The sequence below is a fragment of the Vulpes lagopus genome, chromosome 8 (assembly GCF_018345385.1).
Source record: "Vulpes lagopus strain Blue_001 chromosome 8, ASM1834538v1, whole genome shotgun sequence".
NCBI classification, from domain to species: Eukaryota; Metazoa; Chordata; class Mammalia; order Carnivora; family Canidae; genus Vulpes; species Vulpes lagopus.
The window spans coordinates 66,792,190-66,816,640 of record NC_054831.1 but is presented as its reverse complement, the minus strand read 5'-3'; the positions used below and the strand labels follow the sequence as shown (position 1 = coordinate 66,816,640).

General features: G+C 35.6%; 1 protein-coding gene across 1 annotated transcript in view; it reads right to left on the bottom strand.

Annotated features, from left to right (window-relative positions):
- MYO3A (myosin IIIA) overlaps positions 1-24,451 on the bottom strand; it is a 226,976-nt gene that overhangs the window by 106,384 nt on the left and 96,141 nt on the right. The window contains exons 9-15 of the mRNA XM_041767407.1: positions 23,790-23,889; positions 22,013-22,129; positions 20,463-20,567; positions 20,271-20,354; positions 15,658-15,860; positions 4,143-4,241; positions 3,940-4,054 (exon numbers count right to left, since the gene is read on the bottom strand). Of these exons, the coding sequence (XP_041623341.1) occupies positions 3,940-4,054; positions 4,143-4,241; positions 15,658-15,860; positions 20,271-20,354; positions 20,463-20,567; positions 22,013-22,129; positions 23,790-23,889 (823 nt within the window). The remainder of the gene's footprint in view (positions 1-3,939; positions 4,055-4,142; positions 4,242-15,657; positions 15,861-20,270; positions 20,355-20,462; positions 20,568-22,012; positions 22,130-23,789; positions 23,890-24,451) is intronic.

Genomic DNA, 24,451 nt, shown 5'->3' with positions numbered 1-24,451 from the left:
AAAGGAGAGAAGGAGGCAAGTTATAATCATTAGTAAATAATACTGACTTACACTCTAAGTCCTAGATGCTCTAAGTACACAAAAGAATAAAATATATAACAGGAAAGAAGTATAAAACTATTCTTTTTGCTGATGTCACGATTATATATTTACAAAAGTCTACTAGCAGAAAAAAATATTTAGAATGGCACCAAAAACCATGACCTGGTTAGAAAAAAACCTAAAAATAAAGCTTAAGTTCCAGATAAATAAGACTATAAATTGTTAGAAACCAAAGCAACATCTAAACAAATGGAAAAGCATGTCATGATCTGGAATGAGAAGACATAAATAACATCATAAAAATGACAATGCCCCAAAAGTTAATATATAAATTTAATATAATTCTCCTTAGAATTTCAGCTGGGGGTTTGAGAATCAAATAGGTTGATCTTAAAGTTTATATGGAAAAACAAATGCCAGACAATAACTAAGGCAGGTATTGAAAAGAAGAAACTGAAACATGCCTTTCTTGGTAGAGATGCCTTTCTAAAAATATAGTATCGAACCACCATAAACAAGTCAACAGAATATTGATAGCAAGACAGAAACATAGACTGGTGAATAAAACAGAGACTCAGAAAGAGATTCCATGCTATATAAGACTTTAATATATAAGAAGTCAATCCAGTAGGCAAAGGGTATAGTCTTGAAGTGAGGCTTGACTGGCTCTCCACAGGGAAGAAAATAAAAATGATGCCCCATTTGGCATTATGTAAAAAATAAATTACAAATGGATTAAATAAATTAATACATTAAATATACTTTTTAAAACTTTAAAAAAAATCTAGGAGACTACATGTATGATTCAGACAAAGGGGAGAATTTTCAAACCAAGACTAGAACCCAGATATTATTAAACTTGTCTGAATATACGAAAATCAAAACCCCATTTTTATATGATAAAAGATATGATAAAAAGTAAGTATGTCACAGGGGTGCCCAGGTGGCTCAGGCAGTTAAGGTCTGACTCTTGGTTTCAGCTCAGGACATGATCCTGATCAGGGTTGTGAGATCAAGCCCTGTGTTGAGCAGTGCAGAGTCTGCTTGTGATTCTCTTTCTCCCTCCCCCTTTGCCCCCCTCCCTGCTTGGGTGCACACACTCCCTCATATAAATAAATAAATACATATCTTTAAAATAAGTAAGTATGTCATGGACAAGCCATACAACTGAAAATATATTTATAATACAAATGACAAAAAATATGTCTATAATGTTCAATGAGAACTTACAGATTGACATAAAACATAGAAATGGCTCAATACATAAATAAATATGCAATTCATAAAAAAACAAACCCAAGTAGCCAGCAAACAAATGGAAAGATATTCAGATTCACTATTAATCAAGGATATGCAAACTCAAAATGAGGTACTTATACCCATAGATTAACAAATATTTAAAAAACTACAACACATGGCAGAGAGGGTGATGGGGTGGGTACTCACACATTGCTGGGTGGAAATATGAAGTGTTTCATAGTTGTTAGAAGGCAGTGTTGCAATTCATATTCAAATTTAAAATACACACATCCTTTGACCCAGCAATCTTACCACTAGGGATATATTCCATAGAAATCAAAGCACCAGGAAATGAAGGCATATTTTGGCTTTGCTCAGAATGACAAAGATCTGGAAACATTAAGAATTGTATGCCTCCTCAATCTGAATAGCAGAATAAATTATGGTGGTACATACCATGGGATACTATGTTACCTTTAAGAGAAATGATTTAGTGCTAGATGACTAGATGACTTGAAGGGATTTCTGCAGGGTATCGCCAAGTGAGAGAAACCAGGCATAGAAAAGTGTGTGTAATATAATGCCATATTAATAAAACAATGACCATCCCCCCCCAGAGTCGTGTACATGTACACATGTGTATGTAGTGTCTACAAAGAGCGTTTTATGTGCAGGGAGACAAATAGGAAATAATGGAGTATATATGCTGAGTTGTTAACATCCACTTGCTGGGGAAAGAGAAAGAGAGCAGATATCGATGGAAGGAGTGAAATGGGAAAGTTTCAAAAGCCTGCACTGGAAAGTGACAAGCTTATCCTCAAATTCACATAGAAATTCCAGAGACCCAAAACAATCTTGCAAAAGAACAAAGTTGGAGGAATCATACTGACCAATTTCAAAACATATTACAAAGCCACAGTAATCAAGACAACATGGTACTAGCATAAACACAGAGAAGTCATTATAATAGAATTGAGAGTTCAGAAATAAATCTCTACATTTATACATTTACGGTCAACCAATTTTCAACAAGGAGGCCAAAACCAATCAATGGGGATGGAAGAGTCTGTAACAAGTGGTTGTGGTACAACTGAATATATATGAGCAAAAGAAGCTACCTCAGACATAAAAATTAACTCAAAGAGGAACAGCGATCTATATGTAAGAGTGAAAACTATACAACTCTTTGAAGAAAACTAAGGCAAAAATATCTGTGACTTTGGATTAGACAAGAGTTTCTTATCTGACACCAAAATCACAAGAAACAAAAGAAAAAAGAGGTAAATCAGACATCATAAAAATTAAAAATGTGTACAATTCAAAGGAAACTCAAGAAAGGAAAAAGAATAAATGGGAGAAGATTTTTGCAAATAATGTATCTGGTAAGGGATTTGTATTTACAACATAAATAATTATTTCAACTCAATAATAAAACACAACCCCCATTTTTTTTTAAAAAGGTAAAGGATGTAAATAGATATTTCTTCAAAAAAGATATATAGATGACCATTAAGTACATATAAAGAAGTTTAGGGTCATAAGTCATTAGGGAAACACAAACCAAAACCACAGCGAGATACACTTACACACTAGGATGGCTCTCATAAAAAAGACAGATGACATTAAGGGATTAAGGGTTGGGGAAGATATGGAGAAATTGGAACCTACATACACTGCTGGTTAAATGAGTGTAAAACAGTGCAGCTGCTTTGGAAAACAGTCTAGGAGTTCCTCAAAAGGTTAAACAGTGTTACCCAATGATCCAGTAGTTCTGCTCCTAGTTATATATCAAGGAGAAATGAACACTTATGTCCACGCAAAAAAAAATTATACATGAATATTCATGGCAGCATTATTCATAATAGCCCCCAAATGGAAACAACCCAAATGTCTACCAACTGATGAATGGATAAATAACATGAGGTATATCCACAAAATGAAATACTATTCGACAATGAAAAGCACTAAAGTACTGATAGATGCTACAATATGAAAACATTAGTATGTGGAAGGAGAGAAGCCAGCCACAAAGGATGACACATTGCATCACTTTGTTCATGGAACTGTCCAGAATAAAAAGACCTATGGTGATAGAAAGCAGAGATTGGGTAGGGATGAAGAGGAACTCCTACTAATTGCTAGCATGTTTCTTTTGAGGGTGACACCTTAGAGCATGAAGATATTCTAAAAATGATTATGGTGATGGATGCACAACTCTGGGAATAAACTAAAAGTCATTAAAATGTACACTTAACATGGCTGACTTGTATGGTATGTAAATGACATCTTAATAAAGTTGTATTAAAAAACTGCACTAAAAAAAGACTGCACTAAGAAAGAACGTCATATGCTCCCATTTATGCATTTATGTAAAATGTTAAATATATGTGGGAGATGCAAATATAAGTGAAAGGATAAGAACAAAACCAAATTCAATTATATGTCAAGACTACTGTTTCTTTTTGTATAAATATTGTAATATTCCAGTAAATATTCTTGTTATTTCATAAGGTTGTTTCAGTAATTAAAAGGATAATTCACATAAAACACTTGGCACAACACCGGGCATAGATTAATCACTCAATAAATGCCAATTCTTACCATTAGTGATGACAAAAAGATACTTCCTAAAGAGGTTCAAATGTCTTTCATACTTACCTCCATTGTAAAACCTATGACTTTGAAACATTGCTCAATTAATTCATATTGGGATTTATAAAAACTATTATTCATCATGTCCTGTACTGTTCTGAGGTGGTCATTTTGTAGGTATCTGAAAAAAATAGGAAAAGATGGGTCAAAATCTAAAGTTCAATGGAAAGTGAAAATATTACTTATAAAAGTACCATCTGCCAGGTTACCTGGGAGGCTTATTTTCAGGCAATCTGTAATGGGCTAGTTTCTTCTTTTCAGCTAATCCAGCATAAATGTAGTAAAAAATATGAAAATTTTTTTCTCCGCTAAAAAAATAAGATATTTTCGTAAGATGATTAGTAAGGATATTTACTAATTGTTAAAATTACCTGGCAATATAATTATCAGAACAACAACTATGAGTGCTACCGTGGGGCTCCCAGAGTACTGGACTTTGGCTTTTTATTGTTGTTATTATTTTCAACAACCACTGTCATTAAATTCCAGACACTGCTCAGCACTTTATATGAATCATTCAATGCACATTTGTGAGTGATGACCAGGCATTGTTCTAGATACTGGAAATGTAGCAGGAGTAAAACAGTCAACAACTCTAAACTCTTGGGTTTTACATGCCAGTGGGAGCAGAGAGAAAAAGAAACATTTTTATGATGATACACCAGATGGTCAGAAGTGCTACATTATCTCATTTACCTGCCACAACACCCTAGTTACTCATAGGATTCCAAGGCTTAGAGGTGGTACCATTCTCCCCTCGGGTCACAGTTGATGGCTAAACCAGTTTTAAACCAGGGCTGTTTAACTCTGAAGCCTAAATCTTTAACCACCTTGTTAACTGCCTTTCAGGGGCTCAGTTTTCTCTCTTGCATGAGAAATCTTTCTCTGTAGCCTGTGTATAAACAACATTCCCAGATTCTGCAATAAATCAAATAAGGGAGTAATAGCAACAATGTATGCTTATGCATACATGTAATAAATATACATGTTTATATATGCTGTGTATGCTTATATGTGATCAAATCAACAATAGCAATGATACAAGGGACTGGAGAGTGAAATTAGGGTTATTTTGTTATTATAAGGTGCTGACTATAGTGTTATTTGGAGGTAGATTAGTGGTAAATATGCATTGAAAACTCTAAGGCAACCACTAAGAAAGTGAAAAAAGAAGTATCACTGAAATATGTTAAGAAAGGAGGGAGAGTGGAATTATAGAGAAAGCTCAATTAAAACCACAAAAAGAGTGGGAGACCAAAATAGGAAGAAAGAACATGGGCAACAATTAGAAAACAGTAAAAAATATAGATATTAATCCAACTGTATCAGTAATCAGTTTGAACATCAGTGGTCTAATTGCAACAATTAAAAGACAAAAATTGTCAGAAAGATTTAAAAAACAAGATCTCTATTTATGTTGTCTGCAAGAAACTCACTTTAAATATAGAGACACATATTGATTAAAAATAAATGGATAAGGGATCCCTCGGTGGCTCAGCGGTTTAGCGCCTGCCTTTGGCCCAGGGCGTGATCCTGGAGTCCCGGGATCGAGTCCCACATCGGGCTCCTGCATGGAGCCTGCTTCTCCCTCTGCCTGTGTCTCTGCCTCTCTCTGTGTGTGTCTTTCATGAATAAATTTTTAAAAAATGGATAAAGAAAAATATACCATGCTAACACTAATCAAAAGAAAGGAGAAGGGGCACCTAGGTGGCTCAGTGGTTGAGTGTGTCTGTCTTTGGCTCAGGTGGTAATCCCGAGGTCCTGGGATTGAGTCTTGCATCAGGCTCCCCAAGGGGGAGCCTGCTTCCTCTTCTCCCTATGTCTCTGCCTCTCTCTCTGTGTCTCTCATGAATAAATAAGTAAAATCATAAAAAAAGAAGAAGAAAGCAGGAACAACTATATTCATTTCATATAGAGCAGACTTCAAGGAAGTTATCAGGGATTAAGAAATGTATTTATATAATGATAAAGGGTTCAAGCCTCCAAGAGACATAATAATCCTTAATTTTTATGAGCATAACAGTAGGAGCATGAAACTATGTGAGGCAAAAACTGACAGAACTGCAAAGAGAAATAGAAGAATCCGCTATTATAGCTGGGAACTTCAACACATGTCTCTCAGAAATGGACAGATCCAGCAGGCAGAAAATCAGTAAGGACACAGTTGAACATAACAATATCAATCAATTGGATATAACTGACACCCTCTAGACTAAATCCTCCCAAAATAGCAGAATTCACATTCTTCTTAAGATCATATGGAACATCCACCAGGAAAGACCACATCTTAGGCCATAAAACACACCTTAACAAATTAAAAATAACTGACATATAATTTCTGCTCTTAAACACCAATGGAATAAAATTAGAAATCAATAACAGAAAGATAACTAGAAAATTTCAAAATATGTGAAGTTTGAACAATTCAGTTCTAAGTAACACATGGGTCAAAAGATAAATATTAAAAGAAATTTTAAAATATTTTGAACTAGATGAGAATGAAACCATAACTTACCAAAATTTGTGGGATATAGTGAAAGTAGTGTTTAGAGGGAAATTTATAGCCTTGAATAACTATATTAAAACAAAGATCTAAAACCAATCCAAGTTTTTTTTAGAAAACTAGAAAATGAGCAAATTAAATCCAAAGCAAGCAGAAGAAAAGAGATAATATGAAATAGAGCAGAAATCAATGAAATTAGAAGCCAGAAATCAGTAGAGAAAAATCAACAAAACCAAAAGCATTTAAAAAAAATGATCAATAAGCTTCTAGATAGGCTAAGGAAAAAAAAGAGGACAAAAATTACTAATATAAGAAATAATAGAAGAGATATCATTACAGGCCCATGGAAATTAAAAGGATAATAAAAGAATACTACAAGCAACTCCATCCCAGATGAAATGGACCAATTCTCTGAAAGATCCAATTTGCCAAAACTCATACAAGAAGAAATAGAAGAGGCTCAAAATCTATTAAAGAAACTGAATCAATAATTAATAATCTTCCAAAATAGAAAGCTCCAGTCCCACATGGGTTCACTGTTGAATTATGCCAAATATTTTTTTTAATTCTATTTATTCATGAAAGACACACAGAGAAAGAGAGGCAGAGACACAGGCAGAGGGAGAAGCAGGCTCCATGCAGTGAGCCCGATATGGGACTCGATCCCAGGACTCCAAGATCATGACCTGAGCTGAAGGGTGACACTCAAGCACTGAGCCACCCAGGCGTCCCATGCCAAACATTCAATGTAGAACTTATACCAATTCTCTACAGTCTCTTTCAGTAGATGCAAAATGAATATTTAACTTGTTTGATGTGGCCAGCATTATCCTAATACCAAATCAAATAAAGATACCATAAGAAAACTATGGACCAGTAGGTCCCATGAACCTAGATGAAAAAATCCTCAACAATACGTTAGCAAATTGAATCCAGCAATGACTAAACAGAATGAAATACCACGACCAAATGGGATCTACCCCAGGTATATATGGCTGTTTCAACATTCAAAAATCAATCCATGTAATCCACCATACCAATAGGCTAGAAAAGAAAAAAAGACATGATCATACCACTAGAAGCAGAAAAAGCATTTGACAAAATCCAACAACCATTCATGACAAAAACTCTCAGTAAAATAGTAATACAGGGGAACTTCCTCAACTTGGTAAAGAATGTCTATAAAAACTACTTAATGGTGAGAAGCAATGTTTTCACACTAAGATCAAGAACAAGGCAAAGATGTCCCCTCTTACCACTTGTTTTCAACAATGTACTGGAAGTCCTAACTCATGCATATAGTTTGAGAGGGGAGAAATAAAACTGTCTTTCTTTACAGATGAGATTATCATCTATATAGAAAAAACTAAAAAAACTGACCAAAAACCTCTTTTTTTAAAATTTTTATTTATTTATTCATACACACACACACACACACACACACACACACACACACACGGGGGGGGGGGGGGGGGCGCGGGCAAAGAGACAGGCAGAGGTAGAAGCAGGCTCCATACAAGGAGCCTGATGTGGGACTCGATCCCGGGTCTCCATGATCACGCCCTGGGCCGAAGGTGGTGCTAAACCGCTGAGCCACCCAGGCTGCCCCCAAAACCTCTTTGAACTAATAAGCAATTATAGCAAGTCTGCAGGATACAGGTTAACATATACAAGTCAATCCCACTCAAAATCCTAGCAAGTTATTTTGTGGATACTGACATTCAGATTCTAAAGTTTATATGGAGAAGCAAAAGACCCAGAATAGCCAACATAATATTGAAGGAAAAGAAAAAGTTTAAAGGACTGACACTGCCTGATTTCAAGATTTTACATAAAACTATGGTAATCAAGATAGTATAGTATTGATCAAAAAAAAAAAAGACAAATATATCAAAGAGGGCCAAGAGCATTACAATGAAGCAGACAAATGGACATCCACATGCCAAAAAAAAAAAAAAAAAAGGAATCTAAACACACACCTTTCACAAAAAAAAATTCATAGACCTATAAAACTCTTAGAAGATCAACTAAGAAAAACTAGCTGATGGTGGATATGGTGATGACTTTTTAGATGCAAAACCGAAGCCATGGTCTGTGAAAGATAAACTGGACTTCATTCAAATTAAAAACTTCTCTATAAAACATATTTTCAAGAGAATGGGAAGATAAGCCAGACTGGGAGAAAACATTTATAAAAGATACATCTGATAAAGGACTGTGATTCAAAATATATAAAGAACTTTAAAAACTCAACAAGAAAACAACCTAATTAAAAAGTGGACCTCACTGAAGAAGATATACAGATGGCAAATGAGTATATGAAAAGATGCTCCACATCATATTCATTAGGGAAATGCAGATAAAATCACAAGGAAGGGACGCCTTGGTGGCTCAGTGCTTGAGCATCTGCCTTTGGCTCAGGGCATGATCCCGGAGTCCCGGGATCAAGTCCCGTATCAGGCTCCCTAGATGGAAACTGCCTCTCCCTCTGCCTATGTCTCTGCCTCTCTTTCTGTGTGTCTCTCATGAATAAATAAATAAAACCTTTTTTAAAATTTAAAAAAAATAAAAATCACAAGGAAATATCACTCTATATCTATTTACCCAAAGGAGTTGAAAACAGGTTCACACAAAAACCTGTGCAGGATATTTGTAGAAGTTTTATTCCTAATTGCTAAAACTTGAAGCAATCGAGGAAAGTTCTTAGCAGGTAAATGAATAAATAAACTGTGGTACATCCAGACAATGGAATATTAATTCGGCGCTAAAAAGTAATGACCTATCAGGACATGAAAAGACATGGAGAAATTTTAAGCATATGCCACTAGGTGAAAGAAGTCAATCTGCAAAAAGCAAAGCTACGGAGACAGTAAGATAGATGATCAGTGGTTGCCGGAAGTTGGGGGAAGTAAGGATGACTATGCAGAGCAGAAAAGACTTTTTAGGCAGTAAAAGTACTCATATACAATACTCCTATAGTAGATACTTGCCATGCATTTGTCCAAAGTCAAAGAAAGTACACCACCAGGAGTGACTCTTATTGTAAACTCCACCGTTTGGGTCATTACAATGTGTCAGTGTAGTTTCAAATGTAGCACTCTAGTGTGGGATGTTGATAATAGGCGAGATTAGGCATGAATGGGGTAGGAATGTATCTGTACCTTCCTCAATCCCACTCAAAATCCCACTGACTTCCTCAGTCTCTCTTTGTGTGTGTCTCTCTTTTGCTGTAAACCTAAAACTGCTGTAAAAAATAAAGTCTTAAAATTTTCCTAGATCTTCTCTTCCTGCATGCAATATAATTTCAGTTGAGATAGAAATTTTACCTTTGTTCTCTTTCCAAATTTTATTTATTCTTTTGGTACACAGTTTTCCTAAGAAACAAAGATGAACATATCCACATGCATTTACTTCTCCAATGATGCAGTAAAAAATATTTGGACTTACAGGGTATCTGTGGCTTTATCTTATAATCTCTAGCTTTATTTCAAGGTTCTGCCAAAAACTATTGCAAGAATAATTTTTACAGAAGCTCATTTTGGGCTCCAACACACAATTCATGCTGGTTTAAAATAACATGGCTAAACATTTGATATTTGTGCTTCATCAATCACTATTTAAGATGCTTTATTTGGTCTTAAACAAATAAAAATACAAAGGTGTGCAACTTGATGAAATGATTAATGTGGATTCCTACTCTTCCTTGTTAGTATTTCCGAAAGAAGGAAAACATTTTGAAAGAAAAAAGTAATACTGCTTTTGATTAGTATGCATTCTGGGTTGAGATTGTTCCCTGAGTGTGGGAGAGCATAATATCACCCCGCCATGGAAGACAGTTCAAATGCCCAGAAAATACAAATCTTTCAAAAGTTTGAGCCCAAGGGAACAGGGCTTGAGATAAAATAGCAGCAGAGGAAGGGAAAGCAGAGTTGTGAAAACCAATGTAATAATTGATTCACAAGTATTTAGACATGTGGAGTGAAGGAAGGGTCAGAGGCTTCATATAAATGGAGGAGGATGGTTTCCTTACCCCCAAAAATGATCACAGGAAAATAAAGACGTTTAGGACAATGCATATTCAGTCAAAATTATATGGCAGCAGGACAGTTAGGTACTTGGATAGATTCAGAGACGAATCAACGTCAGAGAGAAAAAAATCAGAGAAGTAGGAAAGGAATCAGGAAAATCTAGTCAGGCAGCCAAAGACAGGTGACCTTTTCAAGCAAAGGGTGGTCCATAGACTCAGATGTTGAAGTGAGGACCAGCATGTCCTTCAGAATGGAGCTCCCCAGTCATTTCTTGTACAGTGAGCAGTGATATTTCAATGAACACCAACATTGTACATGAGAAGGTTAGAACAAAGCTAAAAGTTTACTTCTTGTCTTTTATCACCACAAAATAATAAAAGTTCTCTAAGACTGGCACAGCACATACTTTAGTTTGCTTTGTTCTAATGAAATCACTTTGATTGCCCTATGTGTCACACCTTTAATGCTTAAACGATGCAGTGTATAATTAGAGATGTGAGTCATAAATGTAGACACACAAAATTGGTGGTTTTCTCTTTAATTATCAGTTTACATTTACTGAGAATTATAATTTGACAGGGCCTGGAGATGCTATAGGAAACACACTGACCTTCAGTTGGATAAACAATCAGAGAATTAAAGAAACAGGAAAAGAAGATACTGCCAATAATTACCCATATCTTACCCTAACTACATCAAAACTGCATTTGAGACAGAGGACCATAGCATCTCATACATGTTCATATGACCAGTGGTTCCCAGGTCAGAATGGCTACGGGGAAATGTAGGGTCTCAGCAAGTTACAAATATTTCTCTGACTCTGACCGTACCCCTAATTGGGAATCTTCCTTAGAGTTCCACTCAGCCATTTGCAGGAAGGTCCTCAGGGCTATCTCACGTGTGTTCACCTGCTCTGGCCCCTGAGATCACCTATGCAGCCAAGACCTCTAACATTCTCAAAACTGTGGCAAAGTTCTCAGAAGGGGGGCACCTGGGTGGCTCAGTGGTTTAGCATCCGCCTTCAGCTCAAGTCGTGATCCCAGGGTGCTGGGATAGAGTCCTGCATCAGGCTCCCCATTGGGGGAGTCTGCTTCTCCCTCTGCCTGTGTCTCTGTCTCTGTGTGCGTGTGTCTCTCATGAATGAATAAATAAAATCTTTTAAAAAAAAGAAAAAAACCCACAAAGGTCTCACAAAACCTTTGAATCACTGACAAAGTGGCGAGCAAGAAGGCTTGGAAAGCCAATAATGCAGCTTTGTCTTCATAAGGCCTCATAGGATATTCAGGAAACAGTGCTTTTCATTTTTAATTTTTAATTCCAGCTTCCTCCACCAAGATTCCTTCCTCCAAGACACATGGTCTCCTCAATTCTTCTCCCTTGCCCCCTACCTGCTCACAATGAACTCAATGCTTACTTTACACAGAGACTAGAAACCATCAAGTAAGTAATCAGCAAGCTTTGCTTCAAAGCATACATTATCCAGAAGACTGAGCTGCTTTACTGGAGGAATCCTATCTCATTCAGCATTATATTTCCTGTGCCTATTACAGTTCTTGGCACATAGTTGGCATTCAGCAAATATTTGCCAAAAGGATGGATAAATGGATGGATGGATGAATGAATGGATGAATGAATGGTAGACTTTGGAGTCAGATAGAGACATGGGTTCAAAACCCAACTCAGTCATTTATTAGCTTTTTGGCATTAGGCGACTCATTACAATCCTCAGTTCTAGTCTCCTCATGTACAAAATAGACAATAATATCCTGTCCTATCACTATAAAAATTAAATTACAATTCTCAGTTCTAGTCTCCTCATGTACAAAATAGACAATAATATCCTGTCCTATCACTATAAAAATTAAAATAGATAATGCATATAGAGAGTTTATTAGCACAGTGCCCAACACACAGTAAGTGCTCCAGAAATAATATTTTCCTTGCTCCACAGAGAGACTACTCCACAACTGCCACTTTTGTAGATGCCTCCTACAGCATCTAATAAAGTGCTGGGTATCTGAGAGAAACACCATCAATACTTGCTGCAGGAAACTCTAGAAATGGGAGAAATGTGCAGTGAAACAGCTATAATTTATATTTGTGATTATTATTGAGCATTGACTTCAATATGCTCACTTTCTTCTTAAAATTAAATACCTCTTCTATGAATTTCTTCTTTAATATCATCTGTATTTAAGGATGCCTGGGTGCCTCAGTCAGTTAAGTGTCTGCCTTGGGCTCAGGTCATGATCCCAAGGTCCTGGGATCAAGTGCAGCATTGGGCTCCCTGCAGGGAGCCTGCTTCTCCCTCTGCCTCTGCCTGCTGCTCCCCCTGCTTGTGCTCTCTCTCTCTCTCTCTCTCTCTGTGTATCAAATAAATAAAATCTAAAAAACATAAAAATAAAAATAAATAAAATCATCTACATTTAGATGAGAATTCTAGCCACAACTGACATGATACTGCCACCATTAGAAACAAAAATATATATAAACATATATAACATACATATGTATTTATAAGCACTTTAATATATAAACATATATATGTACATATATAAATAAAATATACATAAAAATAAATGTGATCAGCGAATAGGATGGGATGATATAGCAGAGGCCAAAAGAGAAAAGAACTTATTCCCTTAAAAAAAAGAGGGGGGGGGGTAGGTTCATTTAAAAGACAGAAATGCTCTGGTTCTTTTCTGCCACCTCAGATCCATTCTCCACTCTATGCCTTATGCTCTGTGATGCAAAGAACTCCTCAATTATCTGTTTGATACTTCATTTTCAAAGATCACACAACGTTTCTCTAGAATTTAAAAATGCAATTGAAATTAAGTTAAAAAAATAGGGGTAAAAAAATAGAAAAATTATAAGGCAGCTGTACTCAAATTACAAACTGAGTTGGATTTCAACCTAATTGTAAATTTGGAACTTAAAGTGCTTTATTGGGGGACTTAATAAACAACTCTGTAAAACTAGAACAGTTCTTTAGGGAGGTTGGAGAAAAGTTTAATTAATTCGTGGTATGTCTAAAATATAATCCGAATTATGCAATCTCCTAGAATATATCCTACAAAATATATTAATAGGTATGAACAAGATTATTTCTCTGGTTACAAACCCAGGGCCTCATTGTGTAGCTCCAAAGGTCACTGTACACAAGGAATTTGGGAATGGTGCTTTGGCACACAGCTCCATACAACCCCCTGTGAGTTGGTGCCCCTTGATATTGTGTATCATGGTGGTCCCACCTAAATCTCAGTAATTCAGTCCCTTAGGTAGTTCTTCCCCAAAGGCTTGAAGGAGAGAACAGGACAGATTGTTTTGAGAACCAGTGAAGTCTCCATATCTGTGTGTAAGACTCCAAGGTTCCTCTAGGCATGGGTGGCAGAGGCACATGCATGTCCACTGAGTTCTGGGGACCCAGCACATCAATAATAGTGGCTGCCATCTACTGAACATCTTCAATGTCCCATGTACTGCACTAGGTGTTATTTCTAAGCTTCACACAACTATCCACACATATTACTGCTAATAATGCCTTAAACTTATGAAGTTCTTACTATGGTGTTTATCATGCTAAATCCTTGATAGGCATTATCTTAATTGATAGGTAGGTACTACTGCTATTTTCATTTTAAAGATGAAAAACTGAGGTACAGAGAGGTTAAGTATTTCAAATCGCATACACAGTAAACTGCAGAACCAAGATCTGAGAAGGGTTTTTAGGGTCTAAATATCTTACCCAAAGTGAACTAGTATGTGGTGAAGCTGCAATTCAAAGTATTCATCTTGTAATCATTCCTTATGTATTTTGAACTGAGGACCAAAGGATAATTTTCCACATTGAAAGCTGAATTCAGGAGGTGGACTCCAGGCAATTTATATTCACAATTTATTCATAAATTGAAGAGTAGTAAATTTGAAGGTATTTATGTTAAATAATAATGTACTAATACATAACAAATTTGTATTCTCATGAATTTAACAAATGACATATTACTATAGTAATGGAGATACGCTTGGTGTAAAATCTACATAAGACAAGTGAAAGACTCTAACTTGCCATACTTTTTTAAAAAAGATTTATTTATTATTTGAGAGAGAGAGAGAGAGAGAGAGAGAGAGAGAGCACATGTGCATGGGGAAGGTAAAGGGCAAGCAGACACTATGCTACGCATTGAGCCTAACACCGGGCTTGCTTCTCCAATCCTGGGATCATGACCTGAGCCCAAATCAAGAACTGCATGCTCAACCGACTGAGCCACCCAGGTGCCCCTAACTTCTACATTTTTTAAAAAAGATTTTATTTATCTGAGAAAGAGACAGCAAAGAGAGAGCACAAGCTTTGGGGGAGGGGCAAAGGACAGAGGGAGAAGCAGACTCCCCACTGAGCAGGGAGCCTGATATAGGGCTCAATCCCAGGACTCTGAGATCATGACCTGAGCTGAAGGCAGATGCTTAACTGACTGAGCTCCCAGGTGCCCCCCAGAACTTGCTACAGTTTTTAAAAATAATACATACACCCGGGTACAAATCTAATGTTTTGATTATACTTTCCATATAAGAATAACAAAGATATTTTGGAATCATTAGGACAGGAGAGACTTTTGTCATTCAGATACAAGCTGCCAAAAGGAACTCATTCAAGGTAACATCAAAATATCATATTGGTGGTTTTGATCAGCTAGAAATTAAAAAGGCAATACAATTAAGCCCATACCTGAATCTTTTATTTGGTGATCTGGCCCCTGTGTAAAACTGTAGGAAGGATAGAGTTAATATAAAGATATATATACATATATATGTGTGTATATATATATATATATATATATATATATACTCCTGTTTCTAATTAAGTTTCACATTAGTTTTGTGTAGAGAAATAAATTCCCTCCTATTTCAGAAATCACTCCAATTTATCCTGTTAGTATCTATAATAGGCATAGGTTTTATATCTGATATCATATATTTCAGGTGATTTATTAACTCGTCTACTAGATGTAACCTGTGAGGATAAGACAGTGCTGAGGGACCTCTTTGACTCTAGTAGTAAGTACCTTGCACATAGTGGATGATCAATACCATTTCGCTGAGTTTTTTAAATATGTAAGACATTTTACTATTTTAAAAACAAAGAGCATTATCTTTGCTAGTTTCCCAGAAAAAAAATATTTAAAATGTACTTACAGGGCTTGGTGGATAACTCGTGATTTCTCCAGAAGATATTCAGAAATCTGTGCTCCCACTACAGCTCCAGAAGAGGTAAATTTCATTTCTAAGTATTTTCCAAATCGGCTGGAATTGTCATTTATAACAGTGGAGGCATTGCCAAAGGCTTCCACCAAATTGTTCACTTGTAAAATCTTCTCTTGCAGGGTTCTGTTATTAGCCTAGAGAAAACGTCAAGATTTTTTCAAATGTAAAAAATTAATTTTGTATATAATAAAATGTCTCTTCTTTGATAAGCACTCTACATAGACATAAAGGTATTGAGAGTACATTCTTGGCATACCACCAGACGTTACAATACCTGGCCTATTTTTCCCTTTCCATATGTGTGTTCCTATTTGCTTTCTTCAAAGGGCAGAGATTTTCTATACTTCTATTGAAATATAGTTCTGTTCAGTGCCTGATTTATAAACACAATTTATAAGCAGTCTATACATAGTGGGGTAAACCTCTCATTATTTTCCTCCTCTCCCACCCTGGGCCCCCATCTAAATGTTCTCCAAAGTCATAAACATTTCTGTTGGTTCCATGGAAGCTGCTAACATCAAAATAAGGGAATAATTTATGAATTCAGAAGCAGGGGAAATGGAGTTACTGTGAAAACTAAGAACAGCTCAAGTGTGGATGGAAGGAGTGAACCCCAGTCAAGGTCAGAGGGCCTGCTTGGCTTGGCTGTCCCCATTTTCTCCTACCCCATCTCATATATTCCTTCCCTTGAACAAGCATTGTCATTATTATTATTTACTTACTTACTACTTTATTGGAAATTCCACCAAGTAGAAATTTATTTGGTTAAAAAATCAACCTCTTTTAGAAGCATTCCCCACTCTAAGATGGTTAAGGGGATATCAGTCATTCACATCTTAGTAGAAAGTAGATTGAGTAGATTATGAGTCATGTAAAACCTTGTTGAGATCAGCTATGTGAAAGGTAAGCAAATTATATAAGAGAGAGGAACAGCTGGTATTTCTGGAACATAGCCCACATTAGTACATAGATGAGCTGGAGGAGGCATTCACAGTGAGGGTTTGAATGCATATCAAACCTTTTAGTATCTTCTAAAAGAGGCAATGAGCATTAAAAGAAGAGAGTAATGAGCATTGGGGCATACTTGACTCTTCTAAAATGTTTAGGGGTGGCCTTGCATTCATAGAAAGGTGAGAAAGCATTCAATCCACCAAACATCCCATTTTTTGTATCTGGTAAATCTTTATCAAAAAGATAAGTAAAAACATGATAAGATCTAAGATCTAATAAGATTAGGATTCTGGGAGCTCTATATCCCCAATTAATATTAAGTCCCATTTTCAGATTACTATTTAGATTTTTAGATTAATATTGAGTCCCATTTTTACATCTAGGATAAGGTAAAATGATTAGATAAGCAAGTTTGCTGGCATCTACAAAACAAAATTCACACAAGTTAATCCATCATTGATGAGACCCTCTATCAAACCATAAACCAAGAAAGAATAGCAAAGGCCCTCATGGATGGCCCCTGAGAAAATTAATTTCAAAAAATTTAACCATTAATTATGGTAGGACAGTATGCTGTGCCTCACCACCATACTCCCTCCAAAATTACATCTTTTTTTCACTGTGATGCTTATCTTAGAAGTAAGGAGAGGGGAAATTGATGGGCAGTGAGATGAGGAAGGACTGAGACGACAGACAGTCCTGAGCACTAGTTTCCTGGTCTCTTCTGGCTCTTCTTCTAGTCCCGAGGCAGGGGGAGGGGGAATGTCACAGGTCTAGTTAGTTAAGGAGGGCAAATTAGCCCACTGAGCAAAGTTATGTTTCTATTCCATACCCATACATATGATTGAAAATATTCAAACTAGTTAATTGGTTTTTAATATAAACACAGAAATATTTCAACTCATTATTCCAAAAATGAATTAGACTCAATTAAGCAGTTGTTCTGATAGGAAGAAGAGGCCTTATCATTTTATAGAGAGATTAGATCTATCCTTGCACTTGCAGTACTTTATAACACAAGATTCCTATGATCACAATGATGGCAAAAAGTTTAATGTAATACTACACAACTATGTGGATCATAATAAAAATATTCACAGGGATAAGTTGTACAGAATGGTTTTCTGTTTTCTCTTTTTTAAGTCATCCTAATAAGAACATATAATTAATTCTTGACTTATTTCAAGGACCCTACCTGGAGAATCAAGCCAAATCTCTAGCATCAACTTCCTTTTTTCAAAAATTATGGTATATTTAACATACAGTGAGATTCATCCTTTATAGAATACAGATCAAAAGGTTTTTATAATAGATACTTTTTTAAGGATTTTATTTATTTGTTTGAGAGAGAGAGAGAGAGAAAGCAAGAGCACAAGGAGAGGGAGAAGGAGAATCAGACTCCCCGCTGAACAGGGAGCCCAACAACTTGGGGCTTGATCCCAGGACCCTGGGATCATGACCTAAGCCCAAGTCAGATGCTTAACTGAATGAGCCACCTAGGCCCCCTAAAAGTTTTTAAAAACATATAAAATCATATAACCCCCCTCTACAACCCAAACATAGGGCAGTTCCACCCCTTCCCAAAACTATATCATTACCTTTGTAATCAGCCCCTCCCTTCCTCCCTAGCCTCTGATAATCACTGGTCTGTTTCTGTCTCTATAATTTTAAATTGGAGAAATGACATATAAATTGAATCAGATAGTATGCAATCTTATGAATCTAACTTCTTTGACAGAAATGTACAATGCAAATAAGATTATAGATTTTATTTTTGTATCAGTGTTTGTTCCTTTTTGTTACTTAGCAGTATTACACTGTATAGATGTATCAGTTTGTTTATCCAATCTCCAGTTTCGTTGTTTCCACTTCCTGGAAATTACAAATAAAGCCACTATACATATTTATTTGTGGGTTTTTTTTTTTTTTTTTTTTTTTTTTTTTGCGTAAACATGAGTTTTCATTTTATTTGGATAAATGCCTAGCAGTAGGACTGCTGGGCTGTGTGGTAAGTGTAGTTTAACTTTATAAAAAACTTCCAGGGATCCCTGGGTGGCGCAGCGGTTTGGCGCCTGCCTTTGGCCCAGGGCGCGATCCTGGAGACCTGGGATCGAATCCCACATCGGGCTCCCGGTGCATGGAGCCTGCTTCTCCCTCTGCCTGTGTCTCTGCCTCTCTCTCTTTCTCTCTGTATGACTATCATAAATAAAATAAAAAAATAAAATAAAATATATTAAAAAAAACTTCCAAACTTTTCCAAAGTGATCACAGTATTTTGCATATCACCAGCAATATATGAGAGTTCCAGTTATCCTAAATCCTTCTTGGCAATTAGTATTGTTAATTTAAAAAAATTAACCATTTTAATAGATGTATAATGATGTCTCATTGTGTTTTAATTTGTATTACCCTAATGACAACTGATGTTGACCATTTTTTTTATTTATTTGCCATCTACAGATTATCTTTGGTGAAGTACTTTTCAAATCTGTTCATTTTTAAAATAAATTTTTATTTAAGTATAGTTAATATACTCTTTTGATCATTTTTTATTACTTGGTCTCTTACTGAGTTTTAAGAGTTTCTTTTTACAATATATGCATTAAGGATCCAAGTCTTTTATTAGATATGTGACTTGTAAATAGTTTCTTTGAGCATGTAGCATGTGGTTTCATCTTCTCAGCAATGTCATTTAGGAAACAGAAATTCTTAATTTTGGTGAATCTAATTTTTTCCTTTGTGGATTATATTTTTAATGTGGAATATAAATGCTGTAGCTCTCTAGTAAGTCTAAAAAATCAGGTAGTTTTAATCCTCCAACTTTGTTTGGAGGATTCAAACATAATTGTTTGATTATTACAGTTCTCTTGCCTTTCCATATAAATTTTTGATTCAGCTTGTCAATTTCTACAAAAAAAATCCTGCTGAGATTTTTACTGTAATATCACTGAATCTACAGATCAATTTGTGAAGAACTGGCATAATAATATTGAATCTTTTAATCCATGAACATGGTATATCTCTCCATTTATTTAAGTATTCTATGATATCTTCTATCAATTTTCTCTACTTTTCAGCAGACAAATTTCATACAAGTTTTATAAGACTTAAATAGCTAATTTTTTGATGCTATTATAAATAAGACTTTTAAATTTAAATTTCTAATTGATCATTGCTGGTTTATATATATATAATGCAAATTAACTTTTGTACTATATGTGATGTATATACACTTATAATGTATATAAAATATATAAATACAATTGATTTTTGTATATTAACCTCCCTTTAACCTGAAAGCAACCAAAAGAGAAAAGTAAAGAAAGTATTCAGTAAATGTGCTGGGGCTAAAGGGAGAAAATCACATTTATAAAGTCTTTCCTAGTAAGAGTGACAAAAGTTAGAATATCCTCAAAACAGAGTATATACTTTTTCTACTGTTTGTTGTATTTTAAATTCACAGAGAATAGCATGTGTGTTTTATCATTTCCCTACATTATTAAATGTGGGAATTAGTGAACATTAACCGAATCAGCCCTATTAGGTTCTGAAATATAACAAGTATTTGTTAGGATAGAGAGAAAACATGGTACCTTTCCAAGCACTGTCAGCTGCTGAACCAAAAGATGAGCACTTTCTGTTTTTCCTGCACCACTTTCTCCAGAAATAACAATGCACTGCACAGTGAGAAAAGGAAACCATGAGAAGACTTCCTCTTCACAACATCTGGCTCACACACAAGAAGCTAAAACCAGAAATTTCTAAGGAAGTGAGACTCTCCTTACCTGATCTGAATTATATGCTACCATTGACTGGTATCCTAAATCAGCCATTGCAAAAATGTGAGGAGGATTGGCGGTTCTCTTTGCTCCAATATATAATCTGGAATGCTAAAGGTCAAAATGAACACATTTTGTGAGACTTTCCTTTTTGTTTTTGTTTAAATCCTAGATTATTTACAGGCAGAACACCCAATTTTTAAAGCAAAACATAAATCAAAATACACTTTCATATCACCAAAACATTATACACGTTACACACACATACTGCACACACATATATGCACAAATCATACACATTATATAAAATAAAAGCCTGACATAAAAGAACCCAGAAATATGATGTGACATAATAGAATATAGTATCACTCTGGTAGCAGTATTTAATAATTTTTTTAAATTATTTATTTATTTATTTATGATAGTCACAGAGAGAGAGAGAGAGGCAGAGACAAAGGCAGAGGGAGAAGCAGGCTCCATGCCCCGGGAGCCCGACGTGGGATTCGATCCGGGGTCTCCAGGATCGCGCCCTGGGCCAAAGGCAGGCGCCAAACCGCTGCGCCACCCAGGGATCCCTGGTAGCAGTATTTAAAAGAAGACTCTGGGAAGTTCATATCACTTCCAAAGCAGAACTTGATGTTTCAAAATATTATTTCTTTAAATAAAAATAGACTATAAATAAGAATCAGGTATCATTTTGTTGACTATTCCCTGGATATGATGATGTCTGGATATGATATGATAATGTCTGACATATGATTGCCACTTTTCTCCTTTCATGTCATTTGACATACAGTCTTTGATTTGTCCAAATCACCAAGTTAACTGATAGAAGAATTAGAAGAAAGCCCAGATTTCTGGAACTTAGCTCAAGGTTCATAAATTTGCCATTGTTCTTGTAAAATTTAAGGTGGTAGAGTATGACAGAATTATTTATTTCTTACATATAAAAAGCCTATTATTCACAGTATTAAATGATTTTCTAGAATATACAAATAGTTAAAAGAGAATAGGTCCAATTAAAAATGAAAGACAACTTAGTTCAATTCCAGAATACTGTTCTACATTTAAACCATTAGGGTTTGAATAATGGATAATTATATATTTGTATTCATAAAACACACATCGTTTGATACTAAAAACCAACCAATATGTCAAAAGGAATTCTTAAATTCATAATGACAAGTTTCACGGCCACTATGTATATATTACATGTGAGACAATATAATTATATTTTGACTCTCCCATACAGGGTTCAGAGGTAAACAATACCCATGTACTTTTGCAGGTATCTCTTTATTAATATGATACATAGTATAGACCAGTTACTAATGACTGGAAGTAATTACCATTCTGCCATACACTTTTGGAAAAAAACCACGAATCACATCCAGCTTGATTCACCTTCTATTTCTATCTCTATGTTCTAACTACCGATTTCACTGTTTCCTCAAGGCACTGAATAAAAGTATCTTTGGCATCATCTAAATTAACTTGAGTATCTTAATAGTATAACTATTAGCACAAAGTAAAAGAATGCAAGCCACACCACATACCTCTGTGGAATAAAGACCCAGACTCTGGAAAGGGTTAAGAGCAATGAGTATATCTCCCACATAGATATAAATCTGATCTCTGGAATAACATTTCTCAAGTTGCTCTGAGACTGTATTCTACAATAAAAAAAAATAAATTAAAAAAATCATTATGGTCAGTTATAACTTAAAATGTAAATAATAATAAATAAAACATCTGGAATTCGGGTCAAAGATCAGAAAGGAATAGCCATGCTGATAGTAAGTAGTATAACACTAGATCAGCATTCTGCAGTGTTCTGGTCAGTGTTATTCTTCCACCTGACAGGCCTTTTCTTTGCTCTTGAGAGCCACAGAGGGATGGCATTGTTCTGTGTGTTTTCCAAAGGCTATATGAGATATTACATAAATATTATACGTAGGGAGCCTTCCAGAAAATAAGTGAATGCAGGAGATGAAATGAAAAGGAAAAATTAATAGAAAAGGAAGGGGAAGATAGAGTGAACATGACTTTATTGCAAATCAAGGTTATTTAATGGCTGTATAGAATGTCCTAGCCCTTTGCTGAGACATTTGGCTTTATGAGGCACAGTAAAAAGTTCAGAAAAGTAACTTTCACAGTTGATAAATCATGAGTACATGAAATCAATTTTAATTGTGTCAGAAATCATCACTTACAGTATGACACAAGAGGAGAATAGAAGACCATAGCTCAAAAATAAGACAAAAACAAAAGCACAGACAACAGAAACAAGCAAGCCCAATGTTTAATATATAGGTCAGCAATATGATGAACAAAGCCTTCTTAATAATCCACGAGCCTAGAAATTCCCATCACTGGAGAATTCGGTATGAAAAGATTCATAAAGGTGTTGGTAATCTCCGACTGGCAAATACTACTTGATTACAAAATGTTTGATATTCTCAAGGAAGATTATTTTGAGGAAGTACTTGAGTTGTTTAAGCAACCCTTAATTTACCAAATGACTACTTCTACTCAGAAAATGTCTCCTGATTTGTTGAATTTCTAAGCATATCTCAGGCATGCATTAGATGTATTTGAACAAACCAGTTGATCATGCAGGATAGAGATCCTAATCTTTGACTGAAAAGGAGCTATTTATCTCTCTAATGATCTGATTACCAGAATAAAGGGAGATGAGGGGGAAGGGAAGCCATAACTATAATTTACCGGCTTGGATTTGTATCTACCTTCACAAGAGATACTTGAAATAGTTCTGAAGTCACTAGGATAAGGAGTTTCAAGCAGAATTCAATGCCCTAAAGGGCTAGCCCTGTGAGAACAGGAACTCTGGGATCTCATGAGGGGAATAATGACCAGATAAGAGAGGCTCTCGGGGTTTCTAGAGGCCTCTGGATACAGCCACTGAGCATGGAGCAGAAGAAATACAGGGAGGATGCTGTGTGGAGGTTGTAGGAGGCAGACCATTTTCTGACCTCAGTAAATCATCCCTCTGAGACTCCCAAAACGAATTCAGGGGAAGGAGAGTCTGTAATTTATAGGCAACACCTGCTAATGGGATCCCACATCCTTGTAATTTGACTATCAAAAGAAAAAAGCAAAAAAAAAAAAAAAAAGGAAAAAATGGACATCAGGCTGTAGAGATCTGGGAATTTGAGTTACATGTAGTCAAAGTAAGATAGGAGAGATAATCGGGAAGCTAAGAGACAAGGAAAGCTTACAGATGCTATTATTCAAACAACCTCCTGCACATACCACCTCTGTAAATAAAACAAAATCTAGAATGTTTAAGTTTAATTAAACTGAGTCTCTTACCTCATCCAAAACTTCTAGGGTTGCTAAATCATCTACATCCTTCAGACTGGACATTAGTGATCTACTGAAGTTACTCTTCTTGGTGTGAAGACGTTCGTGTCTGTGGAACAGTACAGAGAGAGAAACACTTTCTGTCTTGAGAACTTATTACTGATCACCATGGAGGTAAGTTTTAGATACATATGAGACTTACAAAACTTCTGTGAAGTTGATTTCTTCAGTTCAGTGCTAATCATTTACCAGAACATTGTCTAATATATTTGATCTGTTTTCTCCTCTCTATTGGAAAATTGCAACGTGTCAAACTTACTTCACGGATGATGAAAAAAGTTCATTATTTCTATCAAGAACTCTCCTATATATAATTTGCCTTAAAGAGCTTCCTCTAAATTCCTATGTGTGATTCAATCTGTTTGAAAGTGGTGAGTCAGAGAGATCTGAATTCATTAGATTTCCGATTTTGTCTGAGATAGTGTCAGGCCATTGGTGGCCAAGGAATGGTAAGATCAAAAATTATTATCCAAAAAAGTTTAAGAGGAATACAAAATAAACACCACTGTGGATTTCCAAATGGTTAAATGTATGTGGGAAATTGGCTTCAGGGAGTAGGAAGTTTATTTTCAAAGTAAAACATTTCAGCAACTTCTGATAACAGCCAGAAG